Source organism: Acanthopagrus latus, chromosome 24, assembly GCF_904848185.1.
Source record: "Acanthopagrus latus isolate v.2019 chromosome 24, fAcaLat1.1, whole genome shotgun sequence".
NCBI lineage: Eukaryota > Metazoa > Chordata > Actinopteri > Spariformes > Sparidae > Acanthopagrus > Acanthopagrus latus.
In genome coordinates, this window is record NC_051062.1 from 2,374,737 (window position 1) to 2,400,531 (window position 25,795).

Here is a 25,795-nt window from a genome sequence, read left to right on the forward strand (position 1 = left end):
GAAACTGTAAAACAAACAATTTATTTTCAGATCTGTTCACAACTGGTGCTCATGATCGTAGTTAAGAACCATTTCAAATGTATTTACATCTAAATTCACATGCCAAACTCCGGGCAAATGTTAGTCATGCAGTAATTGTGCGGCATGCTGGTTGCTTTGTCTTTCAGTCCAGTGCCAATATCCGGATCCGAGGGCTGGCCTTCATCGGTGACCCTCAGCTGTGCGGCGTGCTCCCTCCACGCCACCTCCTGCAGGTTTCTCAGGGGTTCTCGGGGTGCGAGGCCATGCCCGAGGGCTGGAGAGGGGTCTGGAGCTGAGGCTGGGAGAGGGAATGTGGATACGACCAGGATATGGACTGGGACTCGGGCTGGAGCTGGAGGTGGGACTCAGACTGGGACAGGGGCGGGAGATGGTACCGAGGCTGTGTTTGTGGCTCGCTACCAGGTCCCGATAGATCCACCAAAAGGGGGGTGATGGAGGACAGGTGGCTCGATGAGGACAGGGAGGGGATGGAGCCGCAGGGGTAGGGATGCTGCGCAACTGCGTGCTCATGGGGGGAGCTGTTGAGTGACGGGGGAGCTGAACAATGAGAGGCGAGGGGGGCGGTTCTGGTCTGATAAGGGTTCTCGGGGGAGATGGTTTGGAAGGGCGGACACTGAAGCGGGTCAAACTTTTCCAGCAGCACCTTCGTCATGCTCGGCGGAGGAGAGGACGGTTCAGGTACCAAGATAGGTGGGGGATTTTGACAGTCCGGGTAGTGCGCAGGTGCATGTTGGGTGAGAAGGGCAGGGGCGGGGGAGCAACCGTGCGAGGACACGCTGGGGGGCGGAGTCACGGCACTGGGCATCAGCAGCGTGGAGGTGTTGTGGAAGAGGGGTTTGAGGAGGCGCGTCACTTCCTGCAGCTCCTGACTGACGGAGGTCACCTGGCGGGAGAGGACGCTCATCTGCACAGAGGGGAGTCCATCACATATCCAGGTTTTTATTTATCAAGGTTATATTGGATCGACGGGATGGTAATTGTATATACAAGACATGTATGGCGATCAGATCAGATAGAGAAATTCAGCAACACCTTACTTTTCATATAACTTATGCAATATTGGTTTCAGTTTTTACGCACATCAGTGTGGAAACAGCCGACACATTTATCCACATGAAGCCTCGCTCCAGGTTCAATAAGCTGCATCCAGCTCCTCGTGATATCTGTATTCAATTTGTTTTGCTCGCCACAAAAGCATCCGTCAGTTTTCAACACTGAGGTGCAGAAAAGAACGATACGTTTGATGTGAACAAGGGGTGCTAGGGAGAGCGTTCACAGCCACGAATCGGACCGCTACTCAAGAGGAGCGAGTTACTTTTATGATTCATGACTCCCAGCTTCTGATTTTGTAAAGTTTCAGCAAAGACAAATATGGGTTATACCACCAAAAAAATGCCGAAATACACTAGAGAGGGATTTAAAGTTTTGGTGCAGCTTAAGATAAAGAGTCTTTTAAATCGAGTCTTTCCTCATCTTAACCTTGCTGTGATTTTTGGCACATAAAGAACAACAACGATGATTAAATTATGGTTAAGAATTCATCTTTGTTGGTGCAACCCAGTCATTTAATTACAGCAACGGAGCTTCTTCTAGCCATTTATAAATTACTGGGAATTAAACTGAGACCCAAATAAAGTAAATGACTTTGAAAGAACTATGAAATAAATAGGTGACGGCAAAAATTACCTCGTGTTTCAGCTTAGCGATAGTCTGCATGGTGTCAGCCTCGTCACGGGTCCCTGTCCACATACAGACAAAAGCTGATACAAGACCTTCTTTTTATTGGAATCCAGTCCAGTCTGGTATGTGAACAGTAAGTGTGTGTGTGTGTGTGTGTGTGTGTGTACTTACTTGAGGTAGCTGAGTCCGGGCTGGGCAGGAAACTCTGAGTCGCACTGGGAGAAAAGTCAAACTTGTGACCCGAGCCGCTTTGGTTTTCCGCCTCAATCCCATCCACAAACCTGAGCGCAGGCAGGAAAAAGGGAGAGGACAGTGAGGGATGTTTTTAATGAATCCCACGGGAATCTGAGCATTACTTTCACTTCTGGTGGGATTCATGCTCAGGGGACAAGGATTCCTCGCTTCCTCATCGAAAGGTTTAAAAAAAAAAAAATGTCCCAAATAAATCTGCTTTCTGACTTATCAGAGCGCCCGTCCTGAACAGTCTTTCTATGACTGATCACAGCCGGATAAAACATCACTGTCAGTAGATCAGTAGATATTAAATCCCTGCTATATACTCGAGAACTCGGAAACTATGGTTTGGTAGTTCATTCTTTGAGGCGAACCCCTCCTTTTCACATTTATACATCAAAAATGATTCCACTGCGCGTGGAGCTACATCTCAGCATCTCTCTTAAATTCAAGTCCCCGGCTGCTTCAGTGTTTCCTGAGGAAGCTGCAGCGCTTTCTATCTAAAAATGAAACGGACACCTCTGAGTTATTCTTTATGAAATCAGCAGAAATAAAAGCAACAGGTTATTTCAATTGAATCTTTTTTCTTTGAGCAATCTGCCGCTTGTTGATCACAATGATGTGTCCCGTAAAAAGATCACAAATTGCTTTGGTGTGGGCTAAATGTAACCCAAATCAGTGAAAAGATGACCTGTAGATAGTTCTAATATCAAAAGTCTCACAGGGAATGGAAGTATCGGTGTCCGGTTCCTCACCTTGGGCTGAGGTCCGGCTGCACGCAGCTGAAGCTCACCACAGGGATCTGCAGGCTGGCGGGCTGGCCGTGGTCGCTCGGCGGCCTGAAGGTTCTGGCCGGCAGCAGTGGCGAGCGCAGGGGGGAGCGCAGGGGGGAGCGCAGGCCTCGGCCCAGCCTGCCGAGGGGGGGCATCTGCGGGTGAGGGGAGTGCTCGCCCTCGGATCCTGATCCCTCCTCGTCCTCCTTGATGGACGGGAGCTTCTTCAGGATCCCCCCGTTGCTCTCGCAGTCTGCCTGGGGGGGGCGAGACAGCGTCGAGCGGCGCGTGATGAAAGTTAGTGCTGGCGTGCAGTTTGGACTCAGGACACAGTGTGAGAATTAAAGAGAAGTCAGGCGTGTTGAGGCAGTGCAGTATCACTCCACCCTTCAAACAGATGAGGGTGCTGTGGAGCTACTGAAGGCATCCTTTGCAGGAGCCGTTGCCATTCACAGCAGCTGCAGTGGCGCTGATCTCCATTCAGTTTCTCAGCGGCACTGCAAAGGAGCGCACTCATTCAAAACCAGCAGCACTGATGCTACTCACGTCCGGAGACGCTCAGCTCCTCCGAAGGGCTTATGGGATGAATGAAAAAAAAAAAACATATGACTGTAAACATATGGAGATGTTCAATGAAACTGATCGCCCTTTCAAAATAAAATTCCTGCAGCCGGCTTGTTGTTGCCTGTGGCTGGTTCACAGTTACAGCAGTTCTCTGGACTGTTATTTAAATCTGATTAAACACCAGTGAACAAATCCCATTTTCTCTCTCCCCTCTTTTTCTCCCTCCTTCTCTCCTCCCCTCCCCTCCCCACCTCCCCTCCCCTCCCCTGACCCTCCATTTGTTGTCTTCCCCGTCCTGTCTTCGGCTCACGTGCCCGGCTGGTATTTTTAGATCTCAGAGGTTTAATTTTAGCACAGAGGTTTGCCTGGAGGGGAAGCGAGCGGGAGAAGGGACTGTTTGGAATTGCAGCGTGCGTTTGTGAGCAGCACGTGCCATCATGAATATGCAGCGTGCCCGCCACCAATTACGCGTGTTTGTGAGTGTCAACATGTGTGTGTGTGTGTGTGTGTGTGTGTGTGTGTGTGTGTGTGTGCATTGCATGTCAGTGAGGAGAAATATGCCGTTATGGTACGCTGGTATGTGAGAGTGTGATGATGCATGTGTGTGTGTGTGTGTGTGTCGGCACGTGAATGCAAATCCTAGGCGAGGTTTCCTCCTCTTCCCTTCCCCTGCGGCTCCCTTTCATCCCGATGTTTTCTTGTCTCATCTCCATCTGGTTGTAGCTCTATATTTATCCATCAAGGGATGACCCCACCCCTCCCCCACCCACCACACAGCGCTATTTTTAGCTCCCCCCGGCGGAGGATGTCCTACTGCTTTTGCAACATTATTTTTTTATGCTTATTTAGCCAGACGACGATCAAAGTTTCAGCAGAGTTTCAAAGTGGCATTTTCCTTTTTTCTTTGAAGCCTCCGCGGCTGGATGTTCCTAATCTTGTAATAGAACAATCATCTTTTTAATTGGATCTCAAATTTCTGTCTGAAGTTTTAATGTTAATCAGGACCAAAAGTATCTTCCACACAGAGGATTCCTTCAGAATACCTGAGGTGGATGAAGGAACGAGTGATGAACTCTTAGCTCCACCTGTTTGTACGCGACGCACGCTCGCCAGACGTTTGTAAGGGTTTCATGTTTTTCTGCTGATCTCCTGTGTTCTCCCCTCTGGCTCCCTCTGTCTGTTGTATTGTTCCCTTCATCTTTTCTCATGTGCTCCTCCCCCTCGTCACCTCACCTGGCCTCCTCCCGCCTCTCTCCTCACCTGTTCCTCATCTTGTCATTAGTGTCTGTGTATTTAGTCTGTGGGTTTCCTTCACTCCTTGTCATTGTCCTGGTTTGTCCTTGGTTGTTCATGCTCCTGCTTTGCTTTGCCACTTTGTCTCGTCCTTGGTTGTCTGCTTTTGGTTTTTGTCATCAGCTTTTAAATACATCTCGCCTTTTGTTTTTCCCCGATCTTGTCTCCTCTTTCACTGTCGTTTGGGTCCACCCCCCCCTTTCCATAGTCTTCCCTTTTTTTTTTTTTTTTTACCCCAACCTGACATTAATGAGCTGCAGAGGTGCTGGCAGGTAGATCATTGCAACTTTTGCAACTGACCAATCACGTTGCTGTGATGTGACTCAGTACCGGAGAAACACACACGCAAATCTGCACTTTTACCTTGCAAAAGGGTCTATTTGAAACTTAACCATGTTTTCCACTATGTTCCAGTTGGGTCTCCTGGATGAGAATGATCAGCCACAACAGCTTGCTGTATATGAACTGTATACCAGACTGTATTATTTAATACCCGTCTACAGGGACTGTGAAAGTTCCATAGAATTCCATATTGTACCCGAGGTCCAAGCCAGAAAAACACATCAGTGAAGTATTATTCCAGTATTTTCCATGCTGATATAGCCTACTGTACAGTCCCTTGGTATTTCTCTTGGATCTCTGCTCTAATTAACAATTTTACTCACGGTGAAAATGTGACTTAGTTACAGCCAGTATATGCTGGCTATTCATGTGTGCGCCGCAGCTGAGATCCATCTGTAAATCCCTGGCATCGGAATCGTCCGCGTTCAGCTCGTGTCTTCATCTGCTGGCTGCATCTCAAGCAGAAGCAGCGGCTTCCTCCTCAGTCCAGATGGCTAATCCTTTCCAAGTGCAAAGCCATCACTCCGGCATTGCGTAAAATGTTGGGTGGAGGAGGTCAGTGCACAGCTTGAGACTTGTCTTAAAAAACAGAAGGACTCTTCTTGAGAATTTTTTTTTACCAATATTCTCCTTACAGCCTGCAGTGACTCATGTCCAGCGTGATTAATACCTGGCGACGTGGTAACGATAATCATCATAGTGAAAATAAAACATTTACAAATGAAAAGGAAAAGCCCAGAAAGCTGAACGCTGCTGTCAACAAAAGCAGTTTACAGAGCGATGGAGTGACTGATCACCAGCAGTGACTTGTTGTTCGAGACTTCATGTACCCTGGAAGCCTTTGTTCACGAGTGAGAATAAGCATGGACCTGAGCTGTGTTCCCGCCATCACCCATGATTCATGAACTTAATGCAATATTCCTCTTTTTCTCTCTCGACATGGGCTGCAATGCAACCAAAGCCTGTAAATATGTGATCGGTCACGACTACCAAAGCGGAAACCTTAATTTGCATAACAAGATCTTGTCCTTTGCCTTCAGATTTATTTGCAGACGTTCGTTTCTAAGAGATTAATGTTATTTGAACATGTGAACAGGATGTGTGCAACTGGCAGGAGATCCCTGAGAACCAGAACATGCTGGAAATCTTACTTATCCCACCTGGTCTAAGAACATCTATGGAGGTATCCCCAGGAGGGGCTGGAGGACCTGGCTGGGAAGATGAATGTTGGCCATGATGCCATGGATGGATGGATGGGTGGGTGCCTGGGTGGATGAATGGATGGATGGATAGATGGATGGATGAACAGGAGCCCTTAAAATGACAATGACAGTGGCCAGCAGCTTGGAATCCCATGTTAAGGGAGATCAGAGAAGTCGCCATCACCCTACCTCAGTGTTGTGTCCCTCCCGCAGGTTGTAGGTCAGATCGTGCTGGATCTCGGTGATGAACTTCTGGGCGTAGTCAGGGTAGAGACAGAGCACCTCGCGGAGGCCTTTGAGGCTGATGTACTGCAGGTCGCAGTAGGTCAGGGCCTTCACACAGGCATTGGTCTTAATCACTTCCTCCTTTGTCAGACAATCAGAGCCAATCAGGTCACCCCGACCTGCAACGTGGAGATACGGAAAGGACTGTAGTTATGGCTGAAGGTAAAGTCTCAAGCATCGACAATGTGTCTTTACCCAGGTGTAGCACTGATCCAGTACCATCAGAATATGTTTCTCTTTGATACATAACCATTACATGACATTTAACTTTAGACTTAATGGTGTGCTGTGAACTGTGTCAGGGGTGTTAAACACTGTTTTTGTTTATCTCAAGTATGGGCCCAACAGCATCGCAGGCGGTGTGCGCTCCTACTCCTACTTTTCGCCATTTTGTGCCAATTTATAGTTATATTCCAAAACGGTTCAGAGGGAAATAATGCACTGATTATTATCTGAAATAAAGTGCTTTTAAGTGAGGCAGTACTATATGGTACGCAATGTAGCTTTTTGCAATTTATTTGGCGTATTTTACGTATTTTTGACTTTTAACAAGCCCTCTCACAAGCTGCCGGTACTTTTCTGCCCTCTCAACATCACGCTGGGGACACACAGGAGGCAAGCAGCGCCATGAAGTGTGTGTTTGAGAAATGTGTGTGTGTGCGCGTGGGTGCGTGTGCATGTGCATATACACAACCGGTCTAACATTCTAATGAGTTTAGCCTCTTTCCTCTATAGGCGGCATTGCAGTCACTTCATTATTTACACCAGTTACATCATTAATATGAAAAACTGTGTTTTCCTCTTTGCTCCCTGTGCCGCTTTCTGCGGACCCGATCTGATTCCAGCGCTGTTTGTGAGTCTGCTTGCATTTCGCTATTCTGTTTCATCCATGCTATGCAGAATAGGAGCGTCAGCGTACGTGTTGTAGGACGAGGCTCTGGAGAGGCTCTTATTGTGGAGGATCTGGGGCGGTTTCTGCAGCTCACCTATTGGAGGTACATATTTTTCTTTTTCTTTTTTTTTTTTTTCATATTCATGCAGTTTTTGTGGACTCAGTGGACTCGGTGGATTCCTTTTTCCTGTTTGTTCACCATGTTCGCCGATCTATGATTGTTAGCTGGTATTTGTAAGATAGATTGTGACCTAAAAAGCTCCATAATTTATTTTTATACTAATAAGGCATCAGACAGCTACACTATGTGTAATGCAAAAGGTGCCAAACCACAGATAATTAACGTAAATAATGCTGCAGTTCAGTTTTTAAGGCTTTTAGCTCCTTGTTTTGGATATGTGGCTAACTTTACCCTCATCAAACTCCTTTACAGCAGCACTGAGCTGGTTTTAGAGAGACAGTTTGGGTAAACCCATTTTATTCTGCCTGCCCAGAACCAAACAGCAGAATATCTGTAACTAGCTGGTGAACAAACAGGTAATGCAGGATATGGATTTCCCGTTTGACTTCTGGCTACAACCTAAAGTGTTCCATCCTTGTATCAACATTTTAAAGCCAGTTTTAGGGATTATTCTTCAAATTTGACCAGCAGACACAACTTCTAAGTGTCTGCTGAAACACATAACATGTCATTTCTGCTGCAAGGATCCTAAAAAAAAATTTAAAAAAAAAAATGGAGCTTATCAGGGCCAGCCAGCTTTAGAGGACAGAGTCAGTGCAGATCCAGACCCTCTGGAGGAACAAACACCCGGAGTCACATCAGACCCTTCTCTGCTCTAGAAGTGTTTTTTCTGGTATTTGTGTTCTATCATGTTGACTGCTGACTGGAGCTGCAGGGGAAATGTACCGTAGTTCACGAACCTAATGTTACACATGTCTGTCAAAGTATTCCTTCACTACATTTTTTATAGTGACGTAGCTCCGTGCTGAGTCTTTTTGCACATACTTTCACACGGAAAAGTCACTTAAACTGTCGCGCTCTTTACCCAGAATGGCCAGCACGGTGTTGTCCTTCAGCACTTCCATGGAGCCTGAGCAAACAAAGTAGATGGCCTGGAGGGCGTCTCCTTGGCGGATGAGGAACTCCCCAGGAGCCGAGAAGCAGGTCTTGATGATGAGGGAGAGGGAGCGCAGGCAGCCCCTGCTGGCCGACTCGAAGAGCGGCAGCTCCAGCAGCTCTTTGTTCAGGTGCATGGCGATGTCCGCCCTCAGCTCATCTGGGAAGTCCTTCAGCAGCTGCGGAGGGAATCAGAGGGAAAAGCACTGACCTCAGCAGCGAAACAAAGGAACACACTCTTAGTTCCTGATGGTGACTGGATATCTCTCTCAGCTTTAGCGGCTTCTTTCTTTTGTGTGTCATCATTCGAAAGGGACTGTGTGGGAAGGTGAAGGCAACAGGCAAATAAAACCTTTCACCTTCCCACATAGTCACAGCCGAACGGATACATGCATGACCAGCAAGCAGTTTCTGGATGAAATGCGCTTTAAATGTGCACATTTACTCAAACGTCTCCCAGAGCAGCACATGCAACATGAACTACCCGTCTGACAAGAGTGGCAAAGATCGTTGCAAGAAAAAAAGTTGCGGCCTGTTAGTTTAAAGCATCTGTGCACCGTCATGTTAGGGAATTATCTAGATTTGAAACCCCGGTAAAAGACACAGTGAGCGACTTAGTGTCAGCGAGGTCATTAATCCATGAAATTAAGATCGCTGCCCCAGCTTGATGGAGCCCAAAACAAAACCCAAATCCTCTCCGTGACTTTGGGCCGTTTCTTTAGTCTGCTTGGAGGGCAAGTAACCGGATTTGCGCTTTCAATTTCAGAAGCCGGTCCAGCTGATCCCACTGTATCTGACAAGGTCAATTCAAGCCCACAGGCCACGCAGCCATCCATTCAATTTAAAGGAACAGTTTCACAAATATGCTTGTGCTGTGATAGGTGTTTGCCATCGAGTGTTACATAACAGTTTCCAACAAGACTGATTCATATGTTCGCCTCCAATTAGCCCCCCCTACCTCGCTGACGTCGATACCGTTGTTTACAGACCACGTTGTCTGGAAGCACTCCATCATGCGTTGCTCAAGAGCTTTGGGCAGCCGGTGCACCCGGATAAAGTCCTTCAGATCCTTGGTGCGGGTGTGGTAGAGGGAGCGGCGCGAGTACATCCTCTGGATGATGGCGGTCACGTTACCGAAGACCACAGCGTGCATTAATGCTGCAGAGGAGACAGGAACGGTCAGCAGCCGAAATCTGACAGAGGTCGCTTTTGCTTTCTATTTCTTTATAATACAGGATGTTTGAGGTCATGTTTTAGCACGATTTAAACAGCTTTAGACTGGAGGAATAAATGTTTTACGACCCAAACAACCAACACCTGATCAGCCGCAGACTTGCTTTGCACCGCCATGTGTTTTCCTGCGAAGCGAGCTGACCTTGTTCTGACTAAAGTGCTTGCTTCACCTGCTTGAATTCGGCATCACGTTGCTGCACCTCAGCCAGACTCCGAACACGTTTGTCAGCGTGGCTTATGGAGGATGACTGCCGGGGAAATCTTCTGTATTAAACCGAAATGCATAATTCATAAACTACCTTGCAGCGCCGTGGCTCTGACGGCCGACGAACCAGCGTGTTAAAAGTTTGCGCGTTAAACTCGACATGTTTAAGTGAGCACACTTTGGGTGAGACGCTCGTGGCTTCCAGATGATGCGTCTCTGATGAGCCGTTGAGTTTTCCAGCTCCGTCATTAGGTTCAATCAGAGCTGCACAAACTGTCGCCCCAGGTTAAAGTTGTCCTGCCAGATGTCTCTGACTAAATAGCAAACTTAAGAATCAGTTAAAAATAGAAAATGTTTGTGCTATTTTTGGTTGGGTTGTTTTTTTTGTGAGGTAGGGTTAAATATGTTGGATCTTTAATTAGTGATTATTTTCCATTAAAGGGAAAATGTTTGGGCCCCGTCGGCTTAAATAGTCAATTTGTTCAATGCTTTGCCTGTAAAACACATGAGATTCACTTCAGCCTCAGCTGTACTTTCTGTAAGGTACTTAGCAGCACATACTCATTAGCACCAGCTAACAGATTTTCCTGAAGATTTTCCCAATCCTAATAACATTGTGGATTTTGAGTTTCTATGGAGGACAGAGTCTGACTGCTTTGCTTTTGCCCACCTCCAATCAGCATGGTGCATATGGAGAAGATCTTCTCGGAGTCCGTGTTGGCCGACACGTTGCCGAAGCCCACGCTGGTCAGGCTGCTCAGAGCGAAGTACAGCGACGTCACGTAGGAGCTCCTGACGGACGGCCCGCCGCTCAGCGTCGTCCCCGAGCCGTTTGGCGTCTTCGCTCTGGTCCGGCTGCCGTTCCATTGGCCCGAACCCAGCAAAGCGGCCCCGCTGCTCAGCGGCTCCAAACCCGACACGTTCCACTGGCTGTAGTTGGCCAGTCCGGCTGTCGTGGCGCCTTGAGGGGAATCCGAGACTCCCAACAGAGATGTCAGCGGTGCCAGGAAGTATGGTGTTCCCAAGCGTTTGGCCAGCTCGTGGAGCCAGCCTGGTGGGGAAGAGTTTAACCACAATTTATCCATGCATGTTAGATTAACTGCCAATTAGCCTAGAGCTTAAAGCATCCTTAGAACCTTCTGAACCCAAGGCTTAGATAGCTTTCACATGGGCTTTTCACTCTGCATATTCTTAGCTAACAGTTGACCCCGGGGTAAGTTTGTCCTTTTACACACACAGATGTTAAATTAAGCCCAGAGCCGTGCAATTTCGCTCTGCACTTGTCACAGCTCTGGATTAAATGTCCGTCGGCAGTTTACATTCTATTTCACTTCGGTGCCATTTCAACTGGTTGAAAAGTCTCTGAGTGGACTCTAACTAACCACTGCATGTCAAGGTTTGACATACCAGTATCCAGGTGAAAGACTAGCAGATCTCTGCTTTTCTAACATGAATGCTGCTGTCATGTATTTCCATGCGATGAACAAAAAACCCTGCAGCTGGCCTGTGATATATAACAATGAATTGATAACATGTATATTGAGCTTTTCAAGCTGACTTGGACAAATCGCTTCCAAAAGCCTCTCACTCGCACTCATTAACCGAGAATGGTGGCGCACCGCTCGGCTCATCGGAAACCAATTCAGAGTTCAGTGTTTTGCTCAATTACCGACGCAGTGATTGATGGAGGACTCGCTCCTCCACCTGAGCCACAGCTGCCCCACGTGTGCCATGTTACATCAGTGTATCAGTGGAAGCCTTTCCTCTATATTTTTCACACCATCCTCTACCCATATCCTTTCCTCCTAGTCTCTTCCCGTGTCATATATCACAGGATAACCACCACCGGCACACACACCTCACAGTGTTGCTGTTGTTTGGTGGTGGGGAGCACAGTGGGAGTGGAGACAGAGCGCCATAATTAGAAAGCGTTTTCTCGGGAAAAGGACACACCACGCCACACACACACACACGCTGTGTGATGGCGTACATGAGCACACTTCAATCTCCATCCTCGGTTTTCAGCTCTAACTGTTGGAGTATCCGTGCAGGGTTATTCCCGGAGGGCACATGTCGAACACTGATGTTCTCTTATTAAAGGTTAACACACACACACACACACACACACACACCTATATCCCAGGAGGTGGGGCTGTTGCTCTCGATCTCGCTGCGTCCGATGAAGTACCACACGCAGGCCATCCAGTGGGCCAGCAGGGCGAACGTGGACATGAGCAGGGTGAGGACCACGGCGCTGTACTGGGAGTAGCGATCCAGCTTCTGCAGGAGGCGCAGGAGGCGGAGGAGGCGCACCGTCTTCAGCAGGTGGACCCCGAAGTTCTAGGTGAGAGAGGAGTCGCGGATTAGAGGGGGAAACGCATCTGACGAGCGCGGATCGTCAGGACGGATTAGCTACCCCTCGATGCAGCTGACTCTCCCTGTGACAATAATAAGAATCACCGGTTTCCCATCTGGAGCCGAGGGAGGTTTGTAATTAGAGGTTACCCATGCAAACTGTGAATTTCAATCATCATCGGGATAGCGAGCCGTGTTACAGTCAGAAGTGCCTTCCGCAGATTGTCTGAACATTGTTAAACACTGCAGGGCACCACTCTCTGGACAAACTTAAGAGTTGGTTTTCATTTTCAGCCGGAGCGTTAACTAAAATAGCCATTCAGAGAAAATCAGCGCCATTGTAATCCTCTAATGGAAAAGTACCTGTGGGGCCGAGGCTGAAATGAGCTCATTAACCACCCGCCGTCTCTGCATTGATTTTATGCTTCGAACTGGGGTTGCTATTTCCTGCTCTGGATTCAACACAGCTGGTGATCAATTACACCCTGAGTTATAACGTATCTACAGTTTTGCGACGTTAACTCGAATTAACTCTGTTCGTCACTCACTGTTGAAGTCCTGTGCTTGTTTGAAGCGACCACCCGTCCTCCGCTTCCTCGCCACGCAGACTTTGTTTCTCTTTTTACCTCTTCACCTGACTTCCTCCTTTGCTGCTGTAATAATTACTGTCCAGTAGAGGCCGCCACCTGACGAGAAATGTTATGGACGTTTTTTTCTGACATGGATGTTTTTGCCGTTTAGTTGATCGGGTGTATTGGCTGCTAGATTCACTAGCATTTTAGTTTCACCGGGCAATCCATATTGCTCAGCCTTGACATATCATACACCTTTTATTATTATGAGCCAGAAGGGGGGGTTGAAGTGACCAGGACTTACAGGTTCTGCTCCATCAGTTACAAAACCTGACCAAAAAAAATGGATCATAATCCTAAAGCAGAAGGTCAGTTTGATTATAAAAAAGCGACAATCAACAAAACAGATTTTTATCATCCATTAAAGAACAACATTTCCCACAATCCCCACCAGACTGTTGCTGATTATCACTTGTAGATAATGTCACAAAAGATGAACATGTTTGCTTGAAAGACTCCTCGGCCGTGTCGCAGCGATCCAGCGTCTATCTGTAAAACACTCAACATCAGCTGGCCCGTCAGCAGCCTGTAATCTGTCAGCAGCGTACTCATTAGTCAGCTTAATTAGTGGCTACCTAATAATGAGTTTCTGGTCGAAGCTCACACCCTTCCTCCCCTGGAAGACTCTACAGCCAACAGAGGGAGCAGGAAGGGCTGGATCAGGGGAATGAGGAGCAAATAAATGTTCTGTTGTGGGCCGAGCTTCTTCAGATGAAACCATGTGATGTTGGCTCTTTGCTTTCTGAGCCACACCATGCATAGGAAGCGGTAAAAACATACATGATTTATTTATTATATAACAAACCAAAAGCTACACTGTATAGCTGTATAATGTGTGTGTGTGTGTGTGTTAGAGAGAGAGAGAGGCCTACCACACTGATATTGAAGGCATAGAGCAGGTCAAAGGGCAGGGCAGCGATCAGATCCACGAACAGCCAGGATGTGACGTAGTGGATGCAGATGGAGCCGGGGTCGTACACCACCTGCCCGGACGTGCTCACGTAGGTGGTTCTGAAGTTCAGCACGATATCTGGAACGCAAACACACACAGCTCAGCAAGGCAAGTGTCGCCTCCATCACCAGTGGAGATCCAGTCGACTCGCCTCAGTTCTTTCGCCAACATGAAATTGAGGTAATCCCAGCATGTTCGACAGAAGTGGAAAAGCACTTTTCTGTTTTGAACGAGGAGTTGAAGAGGAGTCGATCTCCCTTAACAGCCCAACAGACATTTGTGGCACAAAACAGAGGATTTGTGTTACCGACTGATGTCCTCACTGCCACACTGAATACAGAGCATCAGGTTCGATTCTGTTGTGAAGCTGTTTCCAGCAGAGCACTCAGCCCTCAATAGTAATAATGAATCAGACTAACCTAAGGACAGATTGATAGACAGGTAGGCTGTCCATACAATATCTAAGTGCAGCAGATGTGCAAAAAAAAGAGAAAAGAAATGACTCACCAATGATGAAAAGTATCTCCACCAAGATGTCGCTGACACTCGGGGGGTTACGCGCCGCCGAGCCGCCATCCTCTCGCATCTCCACGGCGGTGAAGCAGACGTTGTAGGGCACGGTGACGGCCACGTAGAAGGTGGCCAGCAGGATCAGCCAATCCCAGCCGGCCTTGAACGCGCCGTAGTGAAGGAGGATGAAGCGGGACTTCTGGACGTCGGCCACCTTGTACTCCGGCACCGGGTTGGCGTTGGCTCCAAGGACGCTCTGCATTCAGCACACGGAGACACGCGCATTCATGCAGCTTTATGACTACACTCATTAACACACATAAGGACAAACATACAGTAATTCATCGTACAAAAAATAAGTATCTAAAATAGGGCTGCATATTTTGTTGGCAGACATTAATATCATAGCACGTATGTACAAAATGCGTCTGGTGGATTAAGTGAGCATCGAGTTAACAGGCAGCTGATGCAAGAGGCTGAAACCTTTAAAGTGTCATATGTGATCCGCCAGCCCCACCGTGAATTTAAATGACTAATGGGAGCTTTTATGGAAATGTATTCCTTAAGATCACACCGCAGCGACAGGGCTGCACATTTCATCTCATCCCAGTTCGCTGAAAGTTCTTCATCCTTTCACCCTCGCTGAGCGAATCAAGTTGCGTTCGAGACAGTGTCATTGAAAAACGCGCTGGACAAAGCAAACTGCCCGTTAATCAGCAAATGCAGGTTTGTCTCACGTTGTTGATCTTCAGCTTGCTCTTGGTTTTGTCCTGTTTCTGTAGGTGTCCAGACAGCTGGTAGAGGACAGCCCGGCTGCGGCGGCGCTCCATGTTGACGCCCGGAGGTCGGTTGACCTGGTGGATCTCCAGCCCGGTCTCTGCATCTGAAAACAAGGACGCAGAACTAGACTGTGGGAAAGCCTTTATTACCTTGGAACATATCCATGATTCAAATTTCCAATTTTAAGGCCACGATTTGATTACATTTTTTGATTCTAAATCAAATCTCTAGAAAACACAGGTAAGCGTGGCGGAGAGAAACAACATCCTGGGGGAATCGCTGAATCCTGTTTTTGATTTTGATGATGGGAACTGAAAGGTCACCTGGATTGATCTTTGAGTTTAAATCGTTACACCCCCTGCGGAAATGTCACCAGGCTGTATTCCCTCTCATTAGTGTAGCAAGGAGGTCAGCGGGGCGATTTCATTGGACGAGCACAGCCAACACTCATGGACTGATTTAAATCAATGATCTAAGCTGCCTGTTAAGTTCTATCATGCGTGAAATGATGATTTATGAATATCTTACCATTCAGTCGGACAACTGAACTGGCAACTGTTTATTTAGTTTTGTCAGTCCATGTGGTTGTGTGGCTGGTAAATGCTCCCAACCCTCCTCTGTAATATCTCCGGTCATGGCTGCTGATAGATTTGAGCCCCAGCTGCGAAGCCTCTATTGGATCATTTCATGTGAATCGCAGTAGAATTGGACGATGCCTCACTTTCTCCTCCTTTTCATGCTTTATCTCACCAGTGTCAGATTCGTTGCCATGGTCCAGGTCCTTGTTTTCGGTGATGTCCTTGTGCGAGACCAGGAACAGAACCACCTCGCTCTTCTCGTTCTTTATGGGCACAATGTCGAGCAGACACCAGAACTTAGAGCCTGTGGAAAGGATAGAGATTTAAATACTCAGTTTTTAAATTGAAATTACCATGCAATCTGCAAATAGGCCGGGTTCGACTGAGAGATAATATATTTCAGAGTCTCACCGCTCTTCTTGTACAGGATGATCTCAGTCTTGAACTCTCGACGCTCATCGAGGGCTATCTGCATCTTGGAGGTGAGGCTGTCGCTGGTCTCCGTACCGTACAGGAAGTGACACATGCAGCTCTTCTGCATCAGCTCGCCACGGGCAAAGCCGGTCAGCTCGCAGAAGCCATCGGAGCAGTAGACTATGGGATAGAGGCACTGGACCTGAGCGTTCCCGAGGACGAAGTTACTGTCTGAGAGGAGGGGAGAGAATCGGGACAGGACGCAGAGAAAGCAGGTTTAGAGAGACGTCGATCAGTCGGTGGATCTGCGCTCAGATCAGCTGCTAAAATGTTTGTGACCGCGGCACCAGCAGTACCACAGGGAAACACTAGGAGGAGGGAACTAGCATAGTGCTGTGTGCTCATTTCTTTCTGTCCCAATTCATGTATGAAAGCATGAAGATGTGACGTCTGTTGACAGCGCTGCAGCAGCTGACCGGTCGGTGCGATCCAAGTCAATTGCACAGAAGCCCAGACTGAACTCAAGGTTTCTATGAAGAATGTGTAAGTATGGTTTTGGCAACTGAAACACATTTGATGAAGGCAAGGAAAATATCAGAACTGTGTTAATACAAAGAAACAAAGACAAAAATTGAGTTATAGTGAGAAGAGCTCATACTTCTGCCAGGCCCAATAGTCCCCCTTATTTCACGCAAATCTAATCCAATATCATACTCAATAGAACTGTATCACATTTGAAACCGCCCATAACTGTTTAACCATAATTAAAGCTAATTAAAGCATAATTAAAGCTGATTTGATTAAATTGTTCTCACGCAGAGATAACAGCCACCTCCATTTGCCTGATCCATGTACCCCTCCCTGAGAAATTAACAAAACTGTCCTGCTACGTTAATGTCAGTGAGAAACAAGTCCTACATCTTTTGCTTTATCTGGATCCCAACCAAAAGCGTGTGGGGTCTTTTGTGGGCCGGGATCCATCCTTCATCCCGGTTTGATGGAAGTCTTCTAATCCTGCTGCCAAACAAACCGATCAGCGGACACGGGTGACAAACATAACTTCGCCGGCGGAGGTAACGATACGTGTTGGACTCGGAGAAGAGGCCAGTGTGCGGTGCTGTCATACAAAAGTTCAAATCTGGTGTGGCACGATATCAACACGTTGAAATCATATTCGTTCTTATTACGGCTCAATAACGTATGAAGAACTTTATTTTCCAATTACAAGATAATGTTGGTATTCAATAAATTCCGGAGAGAAGTAAAAATATGGAGCAATAACGTATGGACCAACAATATTCAAAACCGCCACTGAAACGTGAAGCGTAATAGCAGACTGGCAGGCGGACTTACGAGCAGCGGCTCAGACAAACGGTGTGACAGCGAGAGTTATGGGAGACAACCTTGAATAATTCATTATGAGACTGAATTGAGTGCAATAGGTGACTCACACGGCCAAGACATTCATTCGACTCCGATCATTACAGTTCATCCATTTATGAATCTGGAAGACTTGGAGTGCTCTCTTTTAAAAAATGGGGGCAATATAAGAGCGGAGAGAAAGAGAGAGAGAGGAGCAATGAATGAGAGTGGTAGACAGAGAGAGAGAGAGAGATGAATGAATACTGACAGAAAGGGAGATTGCATCAAGATGAAGTGGGAACAATGAATTTTAATAATTCATGAATTAATAAAGCACGTCCGACGTAAACGCTCCTGCCGAACATCATCGAAGCGCCGCTCGGGCAGGAAGTGCCGAGTGCCTTTCAGAGCAAGAGGTTTTCATTCTCTAACCCTAACCCTAACCCTTAACCTAACCTTCATGCTGAAAATGGTAAGTTGACTGCAAATGGTCTGTAAACAATCTAGCATTTCTTACATTCTATTTTGTGGCAATTTAGCCTTTTCACTGCCTTGTCTCTACATGTTTCAGCAAAAAAAGGTCCTGCAAAAACTGTTTTGCAAGGGAACCATTTCTGGGCTTTGTGTTGAGGATTATTTTTCGGCCATAGTTTCACATGTCCGCAATAAAGGCCGTTATATCAAAACGACACATTTTTTCTGCTCCGGCTCCTTAAGTGCAGTGCGAGGCCGCGTTACTCATACGCACACTGCCAGACAGATTTGCAGTGACAAGAGCAACGACAGCTGTTGTGGCCCCTTGTTGTCAGTTTTACCTGGTGTGTCAAGTAAACGACAGAATTGTTGCGGTGACATCCGATGGTCCGTGCAGTGCTGTGAGGCGGCTGCTTTTCAACATAAGAATGATGCGGCCGGTGATTCTGAAGAGTGTGACAGAATGTAATGGGACTTGATGAATCACTCCTCCCCGGAAAAATAGGCCTGTAGTTTTTGAGATGATTAACGGTTAGAATAGAGGAACATATTAATATTCAAGAGAAGCGAGCCCGTTGTGCATTAAAGCAGGGGTACTGCTTTCAGAAGGCACAATGGCAAGCTTTTACGGGGCCTCTCGCACTGGAGCTTTCAGAGACAAAAGGAACCGGCGTCTGAGTTTTCTCGAACACAAAGAGCTATTATGGTTACGTCTATGTCGTGGTTGAGGATGTTATTCAGAAACCTGGGCATTAATAAGCCATAACCGCCTCCCCGGTTCTCTGAGGGCTTCCCACAACATTTTGGACGCATGGATTTTCACCCATTCATCCACGAGATTGTGTAGGATACTGTTGAGGTGAGGACTGCGTGCAGGCCAGTCAAGTTCCTTCACATTAAAGACAGAAACACTTCCTATAGATATGGATCTGTGCAGCTTTTGCTATGTTTCGCCCGTACCAGTCATTGGTGAGTGACTGATCGGGATATTTTCAGCCGACACAGAGGTTGCGGTTGCTATAGGAACAGTTAACTCGTACCTGTGAAGTTTACTCACGAAAGAGTTACGCGTGCATTCGGTGTTTGCATCAGGTGTATCCTTCTTACAAACAAGACACAGATGCAGTTCTTCCTCCATTAGAACTTCACAAAGAACGCTGAGTGTTGTCATCTTTTCTTCGCAAGCTGGCATTCACCTTCTTCCTCTCCATTTTTTTCAGTTCTGGACTGATTCACGGCCACTGAATTACTTTTACTTCAGTTATGAACTGATTTCGATGAGATGCGACACATCTTCAAGAAACTGAAACAAATCCAGTTGCCTGGATGACAGAGGACCCTTCATCAACATATTAACCAATGTGTTATTCCCATCCAGGTTTATTGCTAGTAGACATTTTGAAGTATAACATCCCATCCTCCTAATGGGAACAAAGCTGCTCAGTCTGAAGTGTGAAAGCACAGCCCCAGACCCTCAGCACACTAACAGGATGAGAACACAAACACTACAGATCAGGGGCTGTTCCTTCTCTCGCCATCACTTTTCCTTCACTTTCTCTCCCCTCTCCCTCTCTCTCTCCCCCCCCTTGCGCTTTCTCGCTCTCCCAGCGAGGTAAAGGAAAATCCTTTTTCTCGATAATTATCGAAGGCAAACTCCATGTGAGCAGATAAGGCAGGCAGTCAGCCACCCGGGCACAGGCATGCAGCGTGTCCAGCCTGTTAGTGAATGGACAGGTTGTGCACATGATGTACTGTTGTGATGCGGGTGCAAATGTATTCATTACGGTGTAACCACAAGACTGAATGTGTTCCGGTGACCGCGCTAAACCATCACTGAGCAGCGTTGCGCTTAATAACATTCAAACATGAGCCTGTGACAAGGTGTAAATCGCATATTTGAGCCAGCCGAGTTTTCTGCTTCTCCACCGTGATCCTGTTTTCCTTTGCTCTATTCATTTTGTGCACATTCCTCGGGCACAAGGCAGCCCTGTCACATCCCCACTCCGATCCAGGTGTAATAACGTGTGAGCCCAGACTACAAAACCACTCAGACTCATCCCCCGAGCGGCTTAGGGAACACTGATAAAACCCAAGCTGCTGATAACAGTGACAGCGACAGGCCGCCACAATACATCCGCCGCCGCGCACAACATGGGCCACACACGCAAACACAAACACCTCTGTCGACAGCGCTTTTTAAGGTCACAGCGTTGACTTGCATTCATTCCCTGGACCTGAACTAACCAGCAAGAATCAAAGCCTCGCTATTCTGGATCTTGTTGTTCTATTTTGTAATGCCTCAGAAATTCCTCTGGGCACAGCTTCCTCTGCGAGATTTACCTCATAAATAAAAACTCATGTGTAAACTATATCAAAAGAAAACGTAATAAACACAGCTTCAAAACGCCTCCCGAAACTAGTCGCATGCATTGCTCAGGTGGGATTTTGGCCCATTCTTCCGCACAAACTGTCTTCGAATCTTCAGTTCTTTCCATAGATGTTTTTAATTGGATTCAAGTCGGGCAATTGACTGGGCCTTTGCAGCGGCTTTCTTTTCTTTCTCTGAAACCAATTGAGAGCTTCCTCGGCTGTGTGTTTGGGATCAGTGTCTTGCTGAAATGTCCACCCTCGTTTCATCTTCAGCATCCTGGTGGATGGCAGCGGATTCTTATCGAGAGTGTCTCGGTACATTTCTCCTTTCAGCCCGCCGTCCAATTACATGAGGTCTGCCGGTACCGTAATGCAGAAAAACAGTCCCACGCGATGATGTTCCCACCTCCGAAACTTCACCGTCGGTGTAGTGTTTTTGGGGTGTGTTATGACATCCACAGATGTCATTCCAGTTCTTTCTGAAGCTCGCCACGAGTGGCCCTTGGCCCTCGGACAACTCTTGTGATTAATCTTTTGACTCTTGATTCGTTTGATGCTCTTTCCACTTCCGGATAATGACCCCAACGGTGCTCACTGGAACATTCAGCCATTTAGAAATACGTCTGTTATCAATGACATGACATTTACAGCAATAAGGTTGCAATAGTCTTGAGCAAGTTTTTTTGCTTTTACCCATCATGAGAGCAGGATTGCTTTCTGAATACTGACAGATTTGAGCTGTTTTTTTTGGCTTTCCATGCCCTTTTGCACCCTTTTTTCTTCATGTGTTCAATACTTATTCCCTGTGTTAATTAGGACACCCGTAATCAAAATGCTTCGTCCACCACCTGTAAACTGGGCATTCAGTATGAGACAGAGTGAGAAACGTGCTTTTTGAGCGTTAAAGCACGTAAACATTGTCTAGCAGACACCCAAACTAAAAGTAAGAACCTGAAAATAAGCACAATATGAGACCTACACTGTGATTAATTACTGTTTATGTCCATTAGAAGGCCTCGGTTAGTTTCACATCAGAGGAAGTTTTCAAACTCTTAATCTTCTAACTAGGGAATGAAGCTCATCCAAGAGTTCTAAGTGCAATCCTCATGAACAAATAACATAGCTATTAATTTGTGCTATCAGACTGAAAATTAGTGTTCATTTTTTTGTCAGTGATTCATGATTGAGCTCATTTATCAAGTCAGGAACTTGGTTCCGATCTGAATATTTTTTTTTTTTCTCTCTTTTACTTACACTTAAAATGAGCAATTGAAGTCTGTCGATGCAAATTTTACGTTTTACAGGCAAGCTTATCAATGTGTGGATGAACTGATAATTTATTCATCAAACAACAAATAAACCTTATTTGTAGTCATATCTAAATATCAAAAATATTCTTGTATTGATTAGTGAAGAGTAGCATTCTATGTAGCTTACACAAGAGCCAATTTCTGACATTTGCATGTGTGAACAGTTTGAACTTGAGGATTTGAGTGCTCTGAAATGTATATGCATGTATCTCTGTTGGACAAACACGGCAGTCTCCCACAAAGGGACGTAGGGTCATCAACAATCTACACTCGAGGAGATGACGATGTTTTGTGGGCAGTGTGAAGGCCTCACGGTTCAACAGCAATCCCTCCTGTAGTTTTTTAACATCTTTCACAGCAATGTTGACCAAGCAGCACCGGCCTAAATGATGAATGAAAATGTGTAACCCTTGTGCTTATAAATGTGTATGTAGCGTACCGAGATATACTGTATCTGGGTTAATCCAACGTGTCTGAGGAGAGGGAGATCTCCCCCGGGGTCTCCCTGGTTATCATGCCGCATTAAAGTTGCATGGCGGAGATGAAGAACCACAGCTTCTCGCCGGGAAATACCGTGCTGCTCAGCTGAGAGCTCGCACGGGTTTGGTTTACGGCTGCGTTCTGGCCTCAAACACCAAAACAGTTCTCCCCTTCTACCTTTCCACGTGCAGTGTGTGATTGGCAGCGCTCCATAGACAGCCAGGTACAGTTAAGACCATAAGCAGCTCCTCATTAAAATCCCCCCCCCCCGCGAGCCAGAGTGTAATTACGAATAATTATGAATGTATTTATATTCTGTAGTGCGTACTAGCAGACAAAACAGGCGCTAATCCTAATCAGCAATTCACAAGAGACCTGCTGACCTTGTCTGAGATTCAGAGGAATTCTTGAATCCAATCAACACGTCCTTAGCGGAGGACTCTTTCAAGTGATTCCTGCGTGACTCAAATTCTAAAAAAGCCCAGTCTAATTATTTCCCGAGAAACTGGGGGGAAAAAAAAAAACGCGGTTCGTCTCTTTATCGAAATCCACACCAAAAGTGAATGGGGCCTGTGACCGGTCCTCCATTCAAGCTCGGTGGCGATCTGCTGACAAACGAGCAGACACAGGTGAAAACAGGATGTCACTGGAGGAGGGGATAAGGTTAATGTCCACCTCGGGCTGAAAATACGATTTTTGTTTTCTACAGCTTCAGTACTTTCAGGATTGCGGATCATTTGAGATACGTGGTGTCAAACGAGTGTCAACACTTTTGACGACCCAATATTCAGTAAATAGGAGACTGATTTGAGGGAAGTGTTAAACCCTCCCCCTGTCAATTTCTCAGCTGAACGTGGTACTTGGGGGAGTCCAAGTCGTGCAGGTACCGTTGAACTAACAAAACGACACAGCGTTGTGTCAAAAAGGGGGTTCTCCAGCAATCTAGAGAGGATGGTCAGAGCTCAGATGAAGTGGAGCGGTGTGTCTTCAGTCCCGGTGGATCAGCTCTTGACTCTTGCATCGATTCCTCCTGGAGGCCTCGAGGGAGTTTAATTATGCATCGTGAGCCCTGTGAACTGTGTCCTATGGGGAGTCATGCAGGCAGTGCTGTGGGAATACAGGGAGCTGCTGCTCTGCGCCATCCGATTCCTCGGATCGCTTCGCAACCTCAGCGAGAGTCGAACGTAATTGGGCTCCGCACCAGCCGGGGACCTCGACGCCAACTAAGCCTAACCACGTGCTTTAATTGCCAACACCTAACCAAACAGCGACAGAACAACAAAAATAAATGAATAGTATACTAGATAATGATAATAATAGTTTCCCAATGGGACGTGAACCACCGGCTGCCAACGTAGAGTCCTCCAGTACACTTAACCCACTCAACCACGACTGCCTGACTGTTTCATAAGCTGAAATGATGGTCGACACCGGCGGGGTGATGCCAGGCACGCCATCATAGCTTACCTTCAACTCCCCCATCCCAAGTATCACTAGGAAATCAAAGGAGTTCAAAGGCAGGAATATGGATTAGGATGACAGTGAGAAAAAGGGTTCAAGATATGGAGGACCAAAAGAGCTCAACCAGCCGGAGTCTTGCGCCTGCTGGATCTACTGCTGCCGCAGACTGTGATCAGATAGAGGGAAGAGCAATCTGTTCCACTGTCAGATTAGAGCAGAACTTATTGCTGTTGACGCACAAAAGGAACAGTCTAATTGAATCAGCGCTGTCTCAGGAAAGTTTGCCTTCAGATGACACACAGGAAACATCAAGCACCCCCCCACGGATGCTACGTTAACCATACTTCCTCTGTGTTTGCTTCAGAAAATAGACAGATCCCTCTCTGACTCTCGTACAGTGGATCCCTCATCCGCACAAGCCCCTCTGCTGCTCAGTCCTGCCCTCAGCGCTGCGTTACGTAACGGCGTTAAGATATAATAACAGCCGCTGGCATCATGACTGACAGCAGTTTCTGTGCGCGTCGATGTGGCTGATCCACGTTTCCCAACCGCGTCTTACTGCGATGGTCTTAGGGAAAGTCTTGCAGGAGCCAGTTTCAATAAAAAATAAATAAAAAAAAACAGGCTGCCCTCAATCCACAGCACTGTCAGCAGCTCGTGTCTGTGCCCTGGTGTTCATCAACACATCAACACACACCGATCCTGGGTATTTAAAACTGTCTTCCAGACTCACACCAGGACCAGCTATGTGTGTTAAGTCTCGTCTCTGCCAGCGACACACACACACACACACACACACACTCCTCCAAGAGTAAGTAAACTTAGATGCTGTTGTGTTTAACAGACAGCACACACTCCATGTTCGATTCATCTTTTAATAAATATCTCAGACTGTATGCCCTCCGTGCCTTGTGTCGGTTCTCCATGGTGCTGACGGACTACTGAGGGACTGAACTGAACTGAATTGTAACCTTTTGAGTTAACTGGCACTTCTCGGCGGGCCACTCAAAACAAATGCCACCGGATGGTAATTAATACGGTGGCTAATAGCGTGAGGTTCTGCTTTCACCTGGTTTCCGTTGGTTTGGCAGCAGGATCACACGCAAAAAAAAAAAAAAAAAAAACTACTGAACGGATCCAAACTCGGATGATGGAGGATGGGTCTCGGTCTAGAACAGACCCCGTTAACTCTCGGTGTGGATCTGGATTTAAAAAAAAAGGACTTTTTTTCCCCTCACTTCTCTTTAATGATCAAAACTGGGACCATTTGGACCTTGGTGGAGGTATGCACTCTACAGAGAGCCATTTTCATTACAGTGGGACATTCACAGTGTTTCTACAGTCACACTATAGATACAGACAGGAAACCACAAATACAAATATGAATAATGTGCACATAGGTTGTTGAGATTATCGTAGGTGTGAGTGGTGACACAGGAGGCTCAGTCATCTGCAGACTGCTTCATTCATTCGCTTGTTTCAGGTAGGAGCCTCCTCAATAATTAACATGCCCCAAACATTAGTCTGATGCTGTCATTGATCATAATTCATTCATCAGCCACAGCTTCTGTGCTGCCTGTCTCCAGGCGTCCTCCCCCGAGCACTTTGCAGCTCTTTGGAGGACTTCAGGTGTTTAATCTGAGCCACATCATCTGAATGAATGAATGAATGAATGAAGTGTTCTGAATAAATAATCTTCTTATCATGGGATTAGGATCATTCACTCACGGGTCCCGTCGAAACGAGTGGCGATGGTGTCCAAGAAGGTGTTCTGTGGCGCCATCAGACCCCGCATCACCGGCATCCGAGAGCGGGTCGAGCCGCGTCTCTCCCGCCGCTCCGAGCCATGGTTCTCCGCCGCCGTGGACACGAAGCCCGGCAGGAACCTGGACGAGGTCCCCGGCGCTCCCCCTAACCCCTGGAGGAGGGCGCCGAGCCGAGACACGCGGGACTCCACGGTGAGTGCGCACCGACCACCGATGCAGGTGATCCCGGCTGACAGGAGGAGAGAGAGGAGCCGATACCAGGCTGGGAGACAGAGGACGGAGGGATGGAGGGGAGCGCGGCGAGGATGCTCACATTTACGCACGAGTGTGCTGCAACGCACCCCCCCTCCCCAACCAACCCCGTCCCTCTCGTGCACACACACTTTTCTCGCTTTCTATTGGCTCTTTCCTTTTTTTTTTTCCTTTTTTTTTCTTTCTGTCTGCCACTCTGGTCTTCTGATCAGCGCCTATTAAAAAGCAGTAGATTAG

General features: G+C 47.1%; 1 protein-coding gene across 2 annotated transcripts; it reads right to left on the reverse strand.

Moving 5' to 3' along the window:
- LOC119015024 (potassium voltage-gated channel subfamily H member 3-like) lies at nucleotides 1-25,681 on the reverse strand. 2 transcript variants are annotated; one of them, XM_037090558.1, is made up of 15 exons: nucleotides 25,269-25,681; nucleotides 16,081-16,310; nucleotides 15,842-15,973; nucleotides 15,049-15,194; nucleotides 14,309-14,567; nucleotides 13,722-13,879; nucleotides 11,995-12,202; nucleotides 10,533-10,913; nucleotides 9,383-9,582; nucleotides 8,354-8,603; nucleotides 6,320-6,534; nucleotides 2,712-2,986; nucleotides 1,894-2,003; nucleotides 1,729-1,781; nucleotides 1-946 (listed from the first exon to the last, which is right to left on the reverse strand). In XM_037090558.1, exons 2-15 carry the CDS (start codon nucleotides 16,208-16,210, stop codon nucleotides 260-262), a joined length of 3,204 nt encoding a protein of 1,067 aa, XP_036946453.1. In that variant the 5' UTR covers nucleotides 16,211-16,310; nucleotides 25,269-25,681; the 3' UTR covers nucleotides 1-259. The 2 variants fall into 2 exon arrangements, with proteins under 2 accessions (XP_036946453.1, XP_036946452.1); XM_037090557.1 differs by having other exon boundaries at nucleotides 16,081-16,314.
- Nucleotides 25,682-25,795: the final 114 nt, after the last annotated feature.